Raw genomic sequence first — 18,036 nt, 5'->3', positions numbered from 1 at the left:
GAAGAAGACAGAAAGAGTGAGATAGAGAAGTTAAGAAAAATAGCACAGTTATGGGAACGCATTGGCTGCTGCCTGCCTGCTGTATGGAAAGCCGAGTAATCTCAGAAATAAGGGCCTCTGAGGTGTAGGTGAAGAATAGGTGTAGGTGTAGGTGAAGAATAGGTGTAGGTGTAGGTGTAGGTGAAGAATAGGTGTAGGTGTAGGTGAAGAATAGGTGTAGGTGTGCATGGCTGCATCCACGCTGAATAGTATATGCTGTATGTGTGTGCAAGTGTTTGTAAAAGTGTATGTGTGTGTGTGCATGGAGGGAGCAGAGGTCTATTAAGAGGGCTTTCCACCTGACTGGCCTCAGCATCATCTCAATGAAGAACCTCTGCTTCCAATTATCCCACCACTACCCATGGGAACGAGAGAGGGAGAGACAGACAGAGAGGGAGACAGAGCACATGTGCAGAAAGATGGCTGTATAGGAAAAGAGATATTGTAATGAGGAGATGGCAGTGTTGAAGAGCAGGTTGAAGGAGGGCAGAATATGAAAAAGTAGGGAGGTGAGAGAAACACATCAGTATGTGGGAATGTAAAAACTCCAACCATGAGCATGAGTTGAGTAAGGATGAGTCATCGTGAGAAACTCCATTAGTCTCTACAGCTTGTCAGGGATTCATGCTCACACACTCACACAAACACACACATGCAGTCATATTCATTTGAACATTTCCCTGTGTGTGTGTGTGTTTTTGATCTCCCCCCCAAATATATGCATGTATACAGCTGTAAACAGACAGAGACTAAATCAGGTCATTCGTCCTTTAATAATCTGCTTTACTAACTGAATGTGTGTGTGTGCATGTTCTCAGGATGGAAGCTAAGCAGAGTGCTGATCCAGCTGATTTTCCCCCAGAAGGAGGGAAGAGGGAGGAGGAGGAAAAAGAAAAAAGAGATACAGCAGCAAGATTTTGATGGCTGAGTATGAGGGGAGACATTAGCCAATAAATGATGGGTGGTAAGAGAGAGACAGGGGGAGAGGGAGTTGAAGTGCAGAGTCAAGAGCTATGTGTGTATTTTATTGTGTATTTGGGCGAGTGTGTGTGTGTAAGTACTCTTTCTACACAGGACTCTGGAGCAGCTATAACTTGTGAATGGTCAAGGCCAGGGGCTGATACTCTGTTGTGCTCTGTAAGCTCTAACTCTCCACTGACTGCCTATCACACTAACAGAAATGCTGAGAACTAGAGCCCAGTCATTGCAAAACACACACACACACACACACACACACACACACACACACACACACACAAAACACATGAATGGTTCCAGTTCCAACTCTTCAGTATGTTTTTTGGCAAAAGAAAGAACATCTTCAATTGCCAGATTAGGCTCTTTTTCTTGTTGTTTTTAAAAGGATGGAGACATAAAATAAAATGCTAAACTGTTGCCATTCAGTGTGTGTGTGTGTATGTAACTGTGTATGACTCATTGCTGGCACTACTTAGAGTAAAAAAAGCTGACCATGGAGGTTAAAAGGGCATTCCATTCCCACACACATGATTTGATTCCTCCAGCTAATTGGAAGACTTACACAAGCAATACGACTGTAGATCTATCAGCCTTCTTATCCTTTCTTTTTTTGGTTAAGCTGTAATGTAACACGTCACTTTGCCCAAGGGCGTGATCTGGCCTTGATGGAGTTTTATGGTTAGCCTTCAGCGCTCTAAATTTCAGTTTTAATTCCTGTTATTTAATCTGAAACCCTGCAAATGTGTTACCAGTAATCTTAGTAGTTTTACAGGGGAAGAACACATTGTAGCCTCAAACATGTTTATAACTGTAAATGTGGACTTTATAATGTGGCACTTTTTTCCATTTCTTTTAACATATTTCTACTAATTTTGGCTGTCCATCATCACATCACCTTGTCCAGAAAGCATGCAGCTCCACAGCAAAGGCAAACCTGGCTAGAGGCAGCAACAATTAGCAAATCTCATACTGTACACAGCTTCCTGCAGATTCTACAACCCGACAATATTTCAAACACGACTGACATGTTTTTGAATAGAACGGGCTAATTCTTTATGTCTGTCTCATGAAGAAAGACGGGCTGTAGCATCCAGTTGCTCGTTAATATTCATGTGCGTGTGACATCACAAGGTATTTGTGCATCGCGGCTGAACAGTTGGGGGGGGGGAGAGTATCTCAGATGTCTCTGACACTGAATGCTGATGGTGAGATAATCAACCGCAGTCAGCGCCAACTGAGAGACAAACCGCATCGAAGTCATTAACAAACCAATGTCTCTAGAGAAAGAGGGAGGCTGAAATAAGGGAAAAAAGCAGAGAGGAAGGGAAGGCGAGAGGAGGCTATAGCTTGGCTATGTGAAAACTTAAACAGCAAAATAATGGAACATGAAATTTTGAGTGGAGGGACAAATAAGGGCGAGAGAGGAATCCAATGCAATGATGAAAACAAGTGAATAATTGACAGTGACTGCTGTGTTCATTTTTGGGCCATAAAAAGACACGGGTGGCAACACAGGACTGATTAGCTGTCATTTGCTGTGCAGTATAGCTAAAGTCATCACCAGCTAAATTAAAGGATGGGTGTGTTCAAATGAGTGGAGGAGTTTTGGAACACTACCAATAGCTTTACCAGAGATAAGTGCTCCATAGTCTTAAATTATCTCCATTTCTTAATCTAATTCTACCTGAAGGTAGGAGCAGTTATGGCTTACACACACACACACACACACACACACACACACACACACACACACACACACACACACACACACACACACACACACACACACACACACACACACACACACACACACACACACACACACACACATCACTTCCTCTGGAGTGTCTGCTGGTCAGTAAGTGAGTGAGTGATGTGACTGGTTTATCTTCAGGCTATCTGCACAGTATATCAGTGTATTACATTCCCCTGATGCTATCTGCATCTGCTCAACCCGGTAGATACCTATGAGGCTACATGGAGGGCTGCACAATCACTTGGGTTTGAGATTGTACAAGAATATTCAGCCGATAATGCACGTGCAAAAGTATGCATAGTGTTTGAGCTACTATTTAAAGGACTTCAGTCCTTCAACATTGCTCGTTTTACTGACAGATATGCATTTATGGACATGATATGTATAAATATAACTACATAAAAAGCTTCATAATTGAATGCGTGGATATAGAGTCTGTACATAAACAACATAAAGGCTCTGACAGTAGGGGTAAGGACGTAAAAAAAGAATTGCGTTCTTTGTTCATTTGTTTCCCCGTTGTAGAGACATAAGTCAATTACACTTACAGCAAACAAATCAAGGCTGACAAAGGAAACAAGGTGACGTTCACAAGTCCACTGTGTTTCCCTCTGCTCCGCACAAATTGCTTTGCAATAATCCTCGGGCAGAAAACAATTAGGGATAGAATAAAAGTAATTCAATGCCTTGCCACTCTGGCCCCTTGGAAAGCGACAAAGTTAAGTAGTAGCCATGAGATATGCAGTCGTTTACTCGCCATGCAGGTGTGTGTGTGTGTGTGTGTGTGTGTGTGTTTGTGAGTCCATGGAGCAATTATGACACACAAGGATGCAGCAAATAATCAAGGAGAGAAAAGGACAGAAGTAAGAGAAGCAATAGAAAACAAACAGAAAACAAGGTGAAAGTAATTATACAAAAATGACCACAAAAAAACACTAGCCTACATTTCATCCTACATTTTAGATATGTATATATGTTGTATAATAAGGTGTCTACAATTGATTTTACCTTATATACCTTATTTATATTATCTCTAAATAGTTATAAAGGTAAGGGGGTGTTACAGTTTTAGTAGTAACAGTAGTAATAGTAGTTGTTGTTCATCTGTGTGAAAAAAAATAATACTAGCAATGGCAACAGACAAACCTGGCGTAGTGTAGTGGTGCGAGGAATGAGGCATGATTTGAAGGTGAGTGATAAAAGAAACAAACGGGCATTAACTTTGTGGCAACAGTTTGGGGAAGGCCCTTACCTGTTTCAACATCACAGTACCACCTTACCTGAAACCAGCTCCATACTGAAATGGGGATTTTGAATTTGGTTTGGAAAAACTTGACTGGCCTGCACAGATCCAAGACCTTAATCCCGTCCACACTCTTTTGGGATGAACTAGAATGCCAACTATGACCCAGGCTGTATTGCTCAACATCAGTCCCTGACCTCACTAAAGCTCTTCTGGCTGAATGAGAGCAAATCCCTGTAGCCAGGTTGCCAATTCTTATGGAAAGTCTTTCCAATGTCCACATACTTTTGGTCACGTAGTGTGTAAGATTGTTCATATAAGGACTGGGTATGGATAAGGAGCGTGTTTGCATGTATGTGTATTATTCCATGCCTGCACTGTGAGGAAAAATCTACGCCTTTGAGATTTAAACAATGGATGAAGCTCTGAATCTACTGTATATTCAAAATGTTATCATTTGCACTGCAATCTCTCTCTCTCTCCCTCTCCTTCTCCCTTTCTCTCTCCCTCTCTCTCTCTCTCTCTCCCCTCCTCCTCCCTTTCTCTCTCTCCCTCTCCCTCTCTCATGCTGTGATCTTCAGTTTTTCCGCAGAGGGATGCCACTAACAAACTCCAAAACAAGGTTGGGCAGAAGATCTGATTAGCCAGCAGGGCTAACAGGGACACAGTGACCAATGGAGCGCCCAACCAATGCTATTTGCTTTCTACCCGTCGCTCTTTTTACACTCCAGTGGCAATGATGATCAAAGAGCAGCAAAGAGAAGGAGACAGCAGGGGAGGGGAGTGGTTTGTTTGTGTCTGTAACTGAAGTACAGCACTGGTAATGATCTATTGGCTTTCACAAACACTGACTTACGTCGACGGTCTCTCCTTTAGTCCCTCCCTGCCTGTAGATCTCAACATTAATGCCCTCTATCTCTTAATGATGTCTTTTTTTAGTACGAAAACAGGATTCACGTGATCTATTGTAGTCCTCAACATCTCTGCACTGTGTTGTATGTCATTTCTAGAAACTGATTTACATCCTTTATGCCTTATCCATGACAGCAGTAATATGGAGTGTTAATGTTCACCTTTTCAACAAAAATCCATTCCGCTCTGCATCAGCCAATCGTCTTGCTGCTCCCTCAGTGCAAGGGACACATAACCACTCAACGAAATTCCGACTGTTTGCGGTCCTGGCTCCTAAATGGTGGAACGAGCTCCCCATTGACATCAGGAAGTCTACACATCTCTTCCGACTTCACCTTGGCTAAGAAGATTGGTGGTTATAAAAACAAAATAAATAAATCCAAATATTGCACTTACATGTGGCAGTTTGTCTTATATGAAGCTAATGTACTTTTATGTAATTTTTGCTGTTCTGAGTTTGTACCTTCATGGTTAAATGCACTTATTGGAAGTCGCTTTGGATAAAAGCGTCAGCTAAATGTAATGTAATGTAACTAAATAAGCACATGGAACAAGTGTCTAATTACATGCCATGCCATTTTTTTTGACCCAGCATGACTGTGTGTGTGTGTGTGTGTGTGTGCGTGTATGTGTGCGCTTTACCCATTATCACGTTTCACAAGGTGTTTGGATAACTAATTAGACTGCGATGCTCTGTCTCACAGGGATGAAGAAGAGAAAACAAAGGGAAAGGGTGAAATCAAGGAAGAAAAATGTGACTGCAGCAACACTTAGGAAAAAACAGCAAAATAAACACAAGCTGCAAAAAATATGCCAGGGATTTGCCTAAACCAGGAAACAAATGGTGTACAAGGAGAATGTCTGTGCTTCACAGTCCCATAGATTACAGCTAAAGGGAATGTACAGTATTTATTCTGTTTTTTGGGCGTGCGGTTAAGCGGGGCAAATACCATGTCACCATATTTTTTTTTGTTGGCTGTCTTTCTGTTGGGTTTCTTCTGTTTGGTCTTTTTTTTCTTCTGCAGTGAGATTATGTGGCAGCCAAAAGAACCAAATGTTTTTGATAATTCTTTGACCTTTTACAAATACATTAAGCCACCATTTCGAGTTTTGTCAAAAATATAGTATTTTCTTTTTCGACAAAGTCTATATAACGGTATGTGAAAGGAAGTGCCTTTGGGACGATTCTATTGTGACTATACAAGATTATTTGTATGATGAAAAAAGACGAAGGAGAATTTTAAACTTTGGCCATTCCATTTGAAGATGCTAACACATAAGCCATTTTTTTTTTGTGGTTGCAGTGGATAAAAAAGAAGAAGAAATTGTTGACATCATTTACATTTGTGTATGTTCCATTTATCCTAATTTCAATAAAGCATTCGCATCTCACATTTCATCCCAGATTGGCAGGTGCATGCACTGCACTGTCGTTGCATTGCTCATGTGTCCCAGACAGCTGACTATATTGATCGGTGTCTCACAGTGGTGAGAGACTAGCTTTAAATACCTTCAGTTTTGTTACTAGACTTGTGATATGTATTTCACCCTGTTTGGCTGTTAACAAATTGTCCAGTCAAGACAAACAAGCGGTGGGCTGCATGTTGATTCTTCCTTCAATCATGACTGAAATTGCCCAGCAGGTAGACATGTCCTCATCGCTATCAGTGTGTTGTGTGCTCTGCTTGATGTGTTTTTGTTTTTTCCTGGAATCACTGTTTGCAGGTATGTTGAATCGGGATATTCTCTCATAGTGGCAAACCCTATTAGAACCAGCCAAGTCACAACGGGTGCCCTACATGATGTTGGGTGCAAGAACCCACCATGTAAAGCAACAAATAGGTTGTATCATTCTCCATTATCACACCACCAGAAATTTGATTTGCTTTTCATAGGAAGCCATGATTAACAGCATACATGACAACAACAACATTACAGAGCATGTCATATTATTTGGAAGCAGTGACATACAAAATAAAGAATGTATGCTGTGGGAAACGAGCGCTCTTTTCACTCTCATTTGTCAAATGTTAAATGCTGTAGAGATGTTTATGAATTTTTGGAAAGTGCTTGAGAGCATGCATATGATATGTGTTCATCGCTACTTGTATATGCATGAGAGAGAGAATTTATGTATAAACAGCACAGGCATATTTCCTCTGACTTTAGTCTAAAGCTTTGAAAATCAACCTCAGAACTACAAATCACTGCAGAAAACAAAGGAGCGAAGAAGTAGCTTTCTTTTAATCAGATAAACTGATCACTGAACTGTAGATAAGGGGTGCTTAAGCTTAAGAGCAATGGTTAAACAACTTTTTGACCTTATTATCTATGGAGAGAACAGCAGATGTACAAAAATGTGAATTGCTTCAAGGAACGCCTAATGTGTATTTTTGCTAAACAGTCCCTAGTAACTGCTTTCGCAAAGCAGTATTCGACAAGTGGGCATTAACCTAACCATTTAATCATTATAGACCTGCAGTAATGTGATGCTATTTAAAATCAGATTTTCCATGATTGGTTGAATATTGATTTTACAAGTAGTGAAACCTTCTGTAGCCTTTATTGCAGCCCTATAATATTTTGAGCAATGGTGAAGGTGGAGCACAATAATAAATGAAAAGATTTTTGATTTGCATCCACTTCCACTGTCTTTTGCCAATGTTAAAAATTGGACATGGTGTTCTATTTACATACAGTATCACCGAAACTGTTGCTACTGTGCCGTTTGTTCAGAGGCACAACAGAAACTGTTTTCATTTGAAAATTATAGATTGTCAAGTTTATCATCATTATTGAACATTATACATTTTTATTACAGCTTTATCGACCCAAATGACTGCAAACAGAGAGAAGTCATGTCCGTGAAAAATCTATGACGAGCCTGCTTCCCAGTGTGCTCTTCTCCTTTGCAATGTTAAATGTAGACATGCCGTACATGTTAAAACCGCTGCACACTAATGAATTGTACCGGCCTTAGGTATTGCAATTGAAAAATTGTGACTGACGTGATTTGCATAAGTTGTCATGCAAATCAACACAATGAATTCCCCGCAGTGAGAAAATAACATCCGCCTCCCACCATCCCTTTGTTAGGTGGTGTTTATCAATTTCTATTATGAAATGAATTGCTTTGTCTAAGTTCCTGTTATATTTTGTACCATTGCTCTGTACACTGAATACCTTTCATGTTTAACAAATTACGACAAACATTTAAACAGAAATATTGCCAATCAACTTGTGCTCATTAGCTTTTTAGATACAGGAATTGCTAAAGATGACCTTGTGTTAACTGATACAGGCATAATCCAAAGTAAAGACCTTTAACTGTAAAAGGTTACTACCATTTTTATTATATGACCTGCAGAGCATTTCAATTTCAAAATCAGACATCTTTAGCTCAATATATCTGATCTAGCCAAATCTAATTTTAGGAAATATTTCACATGAGCATGTTCATCTCTGCTGCTGTGGTATTGTACCAATCACTTTCTAACAAAATCAGTCCTTGGTCATCCACAATATGTCACATCATTATTTATACAGTTTACCAATTTCTTGCACTGCCCTGCTGTGATATCACATATTTAATAGAATATGTATTAAATTCAGATGTTTCTCCCCTTTAACATAATAAAGTCACATAAAGTCAGCGAACAAAGGTTCACATTTGTTCATTGTACAAGGCAAATGTATAATTATGTACTTTTTTTTTTTAAATTTTTTGAGGACACATATTGGCTAAAATATGGCCAAGGAGCGGTACATGGGCACAATGATATCTCTATTTTTAGTGATTATGTTTTCATCCCTGAAGGTTTAAACGGCTCAACAGGCTGGCCTCCCAAAAATGTGGCACATTCCCTTGACTCAAGTGTGACACAGAGCACAGAAGGGCTAAAAATGACACGTCTTTTCAAAGGCTGCGCTGCATATTCAATCTTTTATCTCGGCAGAAAAACATTTCATTTCACGCCGCTGCTGAAGTGTTTCCTGTTAAGAACAATGATAAGCCTGGAGATGGAGGAATGTCAATAGCAATACACAGAATGAGTGATACACTGGATGTAGGATATAAATTCACAGCCATCTCGTTGATTATTTCTCTAATCTGGGGTTACAGGGCCTAATAATTCTGCCTCACAGGTGAGCAGATGCCATAAATCTTGACATCGTTTCACTTTTTCCCAGCATGAGATGATGAAAAACAAACTATCACTCTTCCTCCTGTTTTTAGCAGACTGTCGTTAAAGCTGACGTTGATAAGTGGCAGTCTCTCCATTAACAGCCGAGACTCAAAAGAACCATAAATCCTATGGCGTTTATGTGTGTGTGTGTGTGTGTGTGTGTGTGTGTGTGTGTGTGTGTGTGTGTGTGTGTGTTGTGTGTGTGTGTGAATGCATCTGCTTGCACATGTCTGGGGGTGTGACATACCTACAGTATGTTTGTGTGTCGATGCTGTTGAATAAGATGCTCAATCGTGACCAGCGTAAACAAATAAAACCTTGCAGCCTTGAAGCCATATTTCTCTCACACACACACACACACACACACACCCACACACACGGTAAGCATGTGTATTTCAGGATGAACAGACGAAGAAGAAACGCGTGTATGCAAACACACTTTGAATGCGTGTTCACACCACAGTGTTCACGTACTGCACAAGTTATTTCCCCAAGTATGTGAGATTGATGGCCAAGGCCGTCGCTGATGAAGAAACACTGCCGTGGCGGAAGTGCCGTTGTACGTCACCCGCTCTCCCCCACAACTCGTTTCCGCTGCCCTCAAGTGGCCCAAAAAAATCTGCTATTGCAGGATTGATTCATCTTTTATTTAACATATTAGAAGATAAGGAACAACTTATCATCTCAATTTTGCCAGACCCCAAGGGGAAATCTTTAAATAGCTTGAAGTCCAAAATCCAAAGAGCATCCATTTCCGAATAAACAGAGAAAATTGGCAAATTCTCACATTTCAGTAGCTGTAACCAGATAATGTCTGGCATTTTAACTAACTATCTGTCAATCGACTAATTGATGAATCAGCTATCATCTAAGGCCTATTTTGGTGTCTATGTTTTTGATGTTTAAATGATCAATCAGACGATCTATTCCTTTACGGTCTGCGTTTAAGGCCTGGTTTGTAGATAGAATGTTTACGCAGCTCAAATCCAAACTTTGAACTACAAGCAGAAGCAATATGAAAGCCCATGCATACTGTACAAGCAGCACTTGTGCTCTCGAGTGCTTGCCAAAAAGCAGAAATGACTCTGAAACCTTATGTGTCTGAAAAATTACAGGTTTCCAGCCCACTGCCATTTACTCCGTGCTTAAAAGTGTGTGTCTGACTGTGTGTTTGTGAGTGTGGTGTTCATTTTATCTGTATTCCAATAAACCTTGATTTTGTTGACACTGAATCAGCTTGCTGGCATGGGCTGCCTAGATCCTCCTTTGTAAGCAGAGTCTGAGCGCGCCCACACACACACACACACACACACACACCCCCCCCCACACACACACACACACACACACACACACACACACACACACACACACACACACACACACACACACACAGTGACACCCCAACCTTACAGCACTGAGGGCTGACTGTAGTATTAATGCCACTGCCAGCACCATGCACTAGTGCTCCTTATTTAGGTCCTATCGAGCCCGCAGGCTGAAAATCTGTCCCTTCCACGCCTCCTCCTCCCTCTCTCACTTCCCCTTCCCTGCCAGACTGCCTGGCCTTTAAGTCCCTCCGTTCCATCACTCTATCACTGAGAGGAAGACGTGCGGAGAGAGACGCTTTCACACACCCCAATAGCTTTTCCCTCTTCTGAAATGTTCTCAGTGTTACCCAATTGGCAGTTGCAAGGTGAGATCTGACACAAAGGTTTAAAAAGAAATTGCTTTTTACAAGTAAGAAATCTGTACAAAGTGACAGTGAGTGAGCTGGTGGTGGTTCAGTGTCTCGCTTAAGGTTAAGTCGGCTGTTTTAGTCATGGGAAGTCTGTCTGACCACTGTGCTACAATACAAAAAGGCTCTGTTTAACCCAGGTCACTGGGGTTACTTGTGTTTAGGAGGAAGTTCCATCACAATCCTTTTACTGCAGATACACAGTATGACCAGATAATCACCTTACTGCATTATTAAAATGTAATTAACTATTGCTAACACTAACTATTTTGACAACAGACAGGTGGAAATTGCAAGAAGAGGATTTAAAGGTTAATCTAAGGAAAGGTTTAGTACTGTATCAGGGATTTTGCAACAATTGGCAACTACAATTCATTCATACTTTATTGACCATTTTTCAAAAGATGCCACAATTATTTATCTCTATTTTCTGCCTCTAAGGCAATCCATCACACAGTAACAATTTCATGTTGTAAGGGTCGCACTATTGTCACGTGGTAATGCAGACGGACCACTTTGAAAACAGTCCATTCAACTGATGCAGTCAAGGGTACTCCATCACAGAGTCAAGGGTTAGATTCAAAGCATCACATCTATAAGCTGTGCTGTTGTAAAAAGAATTCCCTGTGGACAAACATTAAGCAATGACATGGCTATTTGTGAAAAGGATAATGTGAATCTCAAGGGCTCTTATTTTGACAAAGTTGTGCTTTCATGACCGACTCAAAGAGCATTCAACAGAAGATGTTTACATAACAGGAGCTGTTTGCTGTTTGTCAGTTGTGGAACAATACAATGAAGGGGTCAAAACTGTGATGGGTGACATATCTTAATCCTAATACCGAGTCATGGAAAGTTGATTTTAATACTCTTCTAAAATCGATGGAAACCAGAAAAAAGAGAAAATGGCCAGCAGCTATGTTAAAGGAATAGTTTGACATTTTGGGAAATACCTTTATTTGCTTTCTTGCAAATGAGAAGAAGGATATCGAGATTATGTTCTTAGTTATAGTACAGTACAAGTACAGAGCTTGAGTCAGGATGTTTGTCGCTTAGTACAGCGTTAAGAAAAAAAAGCAGGAGGAAACAGTTAGCCAGCTCTGTCCAAAGTTAAAGAATTCGCCTACCAACACTTCTCAAACTGTTTATTAAATCCATACACAAACGGATGTGCCAAAAGACAATTAGTGGTTCTAGTGGGAGTTATGTGGTGTAACTATTTCTTGATTAAGGTGAGCCAGGCACCTTCTCTCAGTTGTGTTGTCACAGTGAGGTTGCCATAGTGAGTGCACAGACTGCTCGGCGGGTGGAATAAACAGTTTTTTTTTTTTTTCACGAAATATAGTGAAACCACAAATCCTCATTTTAAAATTTCTGTTTGTGTACGGATGAAACAAATGAGATGCAAGATGCAAATTAGTGTTTTGACAGTGTTGGTGGGCGATTTTGTAGAGAGCCTGCTACCCTCTCTGTACTAAATGCACAGACATGAGATTGATGTCAATCTTATCTAACTCTGTCAAAGCTGTCAAAGTGTGTCCACCGATGGGCGCCTGTGTAGCTCACCTGGCAGAGCGTGCGCCCATATATAGAGGTTTATTATTTATTCCTCGGCGCAGCGGCCGCGGGTTCGACTCCGACCTGCGGCCTTTTGCTGCATTTCATTCCCCTTCTCTCTCCCCCTTCATGTCTTCAGCTGTCCTATACAAATAAAGGCCTTAAAATGCCCCAAAAAATAATCTTAAAAAAAAATATATATATAATCTAATAACCAACAGGCTAATGTCGTTGCAATAAAGCCGTTTTATATGATACATACCGTAGATGTTTCAACTACTTAAGTCAGCAAAAAAACAATTCACCTTGTGGTTAGTTTCTTTGCAGTTCAACCTCTCCTTGTGTGAAGTAACTGATAGCTTCCACAACACTGAGGGCACAAGATGCACTTAATCACTACACCATCTCTGGAAATAATTGCTCTGCTTAATTAACAGCATTCACATACCGACAGCAGCTTGAGCTCAGAATATGGGACATATATATCACACCATATACTTTTCTATTTCTCCATTTCAAACGATTGCAACTTCTGTTGAATTTTCTCTTTGCTTCCCAGGTGTCAGTCGGGATCGGCAGTTTAATGAAGTGCTGCAGCAACAGACTCTCTCATATATGCATTTCCTACGGATTGACTGTGACTCATAAAGAAACTGCTGCAGGAGCAGGCAATGTGTTGAGTACACACACTCACAAACACACTCCAGGGTGCATAGGATCTCAAGCACACACACACATGTACATAAATATATAAATATATATATATATATATATATATATATATATATATATAGCTGAACTGATTCGTCAGCCAACATTCTCCTGATAACAACAATTTGCTGTGACAGCAATGAATACATACATGGATAAATAAACAAATCTAAAGAAAAGGTACTGCTTAAAAAAAAAAAAAATCAAAGGTGATCATGTGAATGTGAAGAAAGGCAAAACATTCATTTTTGATGACTACTTCAGATTAAACAAAATATTCCAAGCTCTACAACCTATAACGTGGCATACATGAAAGGCTGATCAAATTGAGCACAACACAGCATGCAGGACACAAAATGGAGAACAGGCAGAAGGGATAAGACATTTTAAAAAGAAATAGGCGAGGAGTTAATGAGTAGAGGTAGAGAGAAATGAAAGGAATGAAGGAAGAGGAGCAAGAGAGATGGAGACAAAATTACTTTTGTCAGGAGCGGGAGATGAGAGCAAAGGCTGAATTATCAGATGTGTATCTTTGTGCGTGTATTTGTGCTTATGAATGTGTGTATGTGTGTGTGTGTGTGTGTGTGGTGTCGGCAGAGGTGTGAATGTAAATACACCTGCATGTCCTGACAAACTGCTGTTGACTGCTTCTAGCCTTTCCAAGCTCAACAAAAAAAGCCTCCTTTGGAAAGAGAGGAACTCTGTTCAAAGACAACACAAGCAGAATCCAAAGGAGATCTGTGTTCCCTACAAACTATTGAGCACTCCCACTGTTTCTCCATCTTTTATTTTTATGTGTTTTTCACTCTTTTCTCACCCTCCCTTTTTTTCCTTCTTTTTCAAATTCATTTTCTTTCCCCTCACTTATTTTCAAAGTGCTTAGACGGAGAGAGTGGAGCGCTTTCCCCACCGTCCCGCCAGAGCATCAATATACAACAGAGCCCAGAGGTCCAAACAGGAGAAAGGCTGAGGAGAGCAGCGCAACACGAATCCATAATGGATTTTCTTTTCTCTTTCATTCCTTTTCTGTAGGGAGAGGCAGTGGAGGCACCACTGGCACAGAATGAGAGACGCAGGGAGGGGAGGGGGGAAGAAAAGAGGTGAGGGGAGAGAGAGAGATATCGACAGGGAGGAACAGAGAGGCTGACAGAGACTCAAAACAGTCTCAATAACAAAAGCCCTTAAGAATATTTCTCTCATCTGTCTCTCGAGGGCCTCGTATAACATATGCTTTAAACTATTTGCAAGGCCAAGCTTATACCAAAAGGTGACAGGAATTAAAAGCTGCTTTGGTGTAGCTTGAACTGATCAGATTGAAAGCAGAAAGTGTCACTAATTAAGGTAGCCTGTAAACAAGGGGACTGCCAAGAGGTCTGACAATATGAGGCTGCAAGCAATAATGTCCCGGAATACATAAATGCATCAGTGAATAGCAGCTCTGTGACTATATCTTATATTTGCAGCTATTACAAATAGAAGTCTGGCTCTTTAGATTGCAACTCAGCCTTGCAGTATTTTCTGAAGTCCTGAATGGTTGAAAATATGTAAACTTAATGAGCATGAAACTCGGCAAACCAGAGAGCGAATATTTCCGCTTGCAATGTTAGCACAAGGCCGGCCTCTCTTAGGCTGCTAAATTGACGGTCGAGGACGAAACTGTTGATTCAGAAATTGTTTGTTTGAGCCTTCACAACCAAGTGAGCTTCATTTCATTTTGCTAGTAGCTCTGAAGCACAAAGAAATAATAGTGAATAACCTTGGATGCTGTCACCCACATCCACAGTGTCAGTCTTGTATTAGTCACCAAAGGATCAGCTTCAGCTGCCTCTGAATGCATAACTGATTACAGTCTTGATTATATGTTTTTGCCTCTTTCACAGTTTTCAGTCCACTAACTTCATCAACATCTTTTAAGTCCAAAAAACTCTATGAAGGACATTTTTTACTTTAATACGACTTGGGTCTTAATTGAATGGCTTTGTCAATCTGTTTTATTGGTTACAATATCATTGCACTCACTACAGTCATTGACGAGATCTGGGGAAACAGAGACATCACTACTACAAAATGCGATGGTGCAAGAGATGAGTGGTCGGACGAACAGGCAGGTTTTAAACAGTAGTTTGCTTGGATTATCTACCACTTTATATGGGATAAAACCTCTCTTCCACAAATGTTTGGCTAACCTGGGGGTTAGATTGTCTGACTGCTCATGTTTCTTGGCCTATCTGCATATTTTTGATTCTCAGCCCTTTACCCCCACTGTTCAGCCTGTGGGATACAAGCACTATGTAGAACTTCCATGGACTGCTAGTACTACAAAGAGTTGTATATGCATGTGTAGACATAATATGAGTCAATAGAATAGATTCATAAATAAAACCAACACAGACACGCACATTTAAAAAAAAAAGTAGGCCGTCTTTACCGTGTTCGCAGGTTTCCCGGGCTGGGTGACCCGTCATATACAGACAAGATGTCAAAGTCCTCCTCTAGGGCGAAACCTTGAAACACCAGCTGTATCCGGTTGTGCTCCGCCGCCACAATCACCCATGTACAGTTGGCATAGTTAGGATAACCGTAAGGGTAGCCGGGGCTCTCTATCGTCCCATTGGGACTGTGTAGTGTGTAACTGCAGTTCTGAGCTGTGAAGAGAGAAAGAAATAGGCAGTTATTAAAAAGGGCGTAAGGTGTGTTAGAACTGTGTAAAAAGTGTAAAAAGTATTAATAGAATATTTAACAAAAATAAAAAAAATCACTTCTCTAGATCCAAGAATGGAAATTATACAAATCCACACACCCACACACACACACACACACACACACACACACACACACACACACACAAACAGCACCAAATGCTGCAACATCCATTATCACCTACAGCGTGCAGCCTGAGCCATTAGTATAGCAGTGCTAAATGGCTCACCCTCTCCCAGCTTTCCCCACCTCTTCCACCTTTATCATCATGCAATTGTTCACTCACTGGCCCTTTCACCACATTAGTAATAGGTTCCCACGTTAACACATGACACAGTTGGAGAGGAGAAGATGAGAGGACAGAAGTGGAAACACACAAAGACATACACACTTGAGCACTACATTAATTCCTCTCATCCTGCGTTTTTGTCCGCAAACAGCCTTCAGTCTTAACTTTTAATTGTGTGTGTTGCCATCTATCAGAACTGCGGTTGGATGTGTGGAGTGCGAGCTATGAGGGAGGGTGTATGCATGTGTGTGTGTGTGTGCGTGTGTGTGTGTGTTATGAATCCCCGTGCTAAATGACTTGTCTTTCGACTCATCTGAGCACAACTGAGACTTTTAATCAATGTTAGGGATTTGGTTGTAATTAATCGCTAACGTGGACTGATGTGTGATTGCTTTTTGTAGTTAGTTGTCAGTGTGTGTTTTCAGTGCTGATGTACTAATTTGTGTCTGTATGTGTATGTAAGTATATCACCCTGTAGGTCATAACACACTCGTTTGACATATTTAGGTGGTGATGGGTATCTCCCCCAACCAAAAAAGGTTCACTTTGAAGTTAATTATCATCTTCCAGACAGCTGAATGAGTGCAGTCTGGCACTGACAGGTGACAAGAGAATAAAATGTGAATATGTTGGACAATCACAGACCATAAGTAGCCATGTGGGCTGTAACATTTGAACTAAGACAGCAGTAATGCAACATGTTCTGAATAAATTTCTCTTTGCAGAAGAAAACCTAACACAAGGCATGAGCACACAATAGGAACCTGCATAAATGCATATCCTTGTAGAGGGACTAAATTAGAATGTCATGCAAGAATACATGCTATTTATACAAATGATGTGTATTTCCCCTTTGTTTGCTCCAGTCAAAAACCTGAATCATAATGCAGTCTGATTAAAATGTAATCAGGAGAGTATAATTGGAGGACATCTGTTATCTGCATAACCCACATTATTCAACAATACAAACAATGCAGGCTCGCAGTAGATATGTTTTTTGTTTTGTTCATTTACATTCATACTCATAACTGTGTAAATGTCTGGAATAAATCAATGCATCAAAATGAGCCATGCTCCTGAGGGCATTAAATAGGGCATTAAAGAACAAGAATCTTGAGTAAACACACTGCAGCTTCCAAAAGTAAAAGTGAAGGCTGCTTTGTTAAATCCCTCCAGGAGGAATGTGAATCCCTTATTGAATGCTTGTGAAACATACAGATTCTGAGCTACTTTGTATGTGCTCTTTGATGGGTAGAACAATCCCAAAGCTAAAGAAATCGAACTAAAATGTGCCTCATGTCTGAAAAAACAATAGGGATTTACAGGTAATAAGCCACCATGCATGAAGACAAGACAAAAGGAAATACTAAAATAGGGCAATTTCTAGGCCTCTAAGTCTTACAGCCAAACTAAATATTTTTGAAGTAAGAACAGAGGGAAAAAGAGAATAAATTACGCATGGACATGGATAATCCCCGGTTAGCCAGATGAGCGAACGCTGCATTTGTCTTCACAGCAATAATCAAGCCTGGTGTTTAAGATTTCAGCGGCTACATGCCACATTGCGGCTGGAAAAACACTCACTGACACACACACAAACAAACAAAACCAGTATTAGCTTTTTGTTCCAGGCAGCACAGCAAAACAGTATCACAAAAGGTTTTTTTGGGGTAGGGGAAAAGGGGAGATAGTGTCAGGAGGTAAAGATTTCTGACTGTCTGGATGGCATCAGTAGCAGGGGGACTTATAATAGCATCTCCAGTCACAATATATCCATCATGACACTGTTGACTCCCCGGGGCATGTCTCATCAAAAAACAGGCAGGGGCCTCTTCCAGCCGTCTCTTTTCAGCACTTCATATGCGCTTGACCTCTTCCAAAAGATGCTAATGTGTGTGCATTTGAACTCTGGCCACTTGAATACACTTC

At 40.6% G+C, this 18,036-nt stretch overlaps 1 protein-coding gene across 1 annotated transcript in view; it reads right to left on the bottom strand.

Moving 5' to 3' along the window:
• The window catches only part of csmd2 (CUB and Sushi multiple domains 2), a 268,962-nt gene that overhangs the window by 237,253 nt on the left and 13,673 nt on the right, over positions 1-18,036 (bottom strand). Inside the window, exon 2 of the mRNA XM_039820466.1 lies at positions 15,547-15,763. Coding sequence (XP_039676400.1) covers positions 15,547-15,763 — 217 coding nt within the window. The remainder of the gene's footprint in view (positions 1-15,546; positions 15,764-18,036) is intronic.

This window comes from Perca fluviatilis, chromosome 13 (assembly GCF_010015445.1).
Source record: "Perca fluviatilis chromosome 13, GENO_Pfluv_1.0, whole genome shotgun sequence".
NCBI classification, from domain to species: Eukaryota; Metazoa; Chordata; class Actinopteri; order Perciformes; family Percidae; genus Perca; species Perca fluviatilis.
The sequence above is the reverse complement of the archived record's forward strand: the minus strand, read 5'-3'. Positions and strand labels throughout refer to the sequence as shown.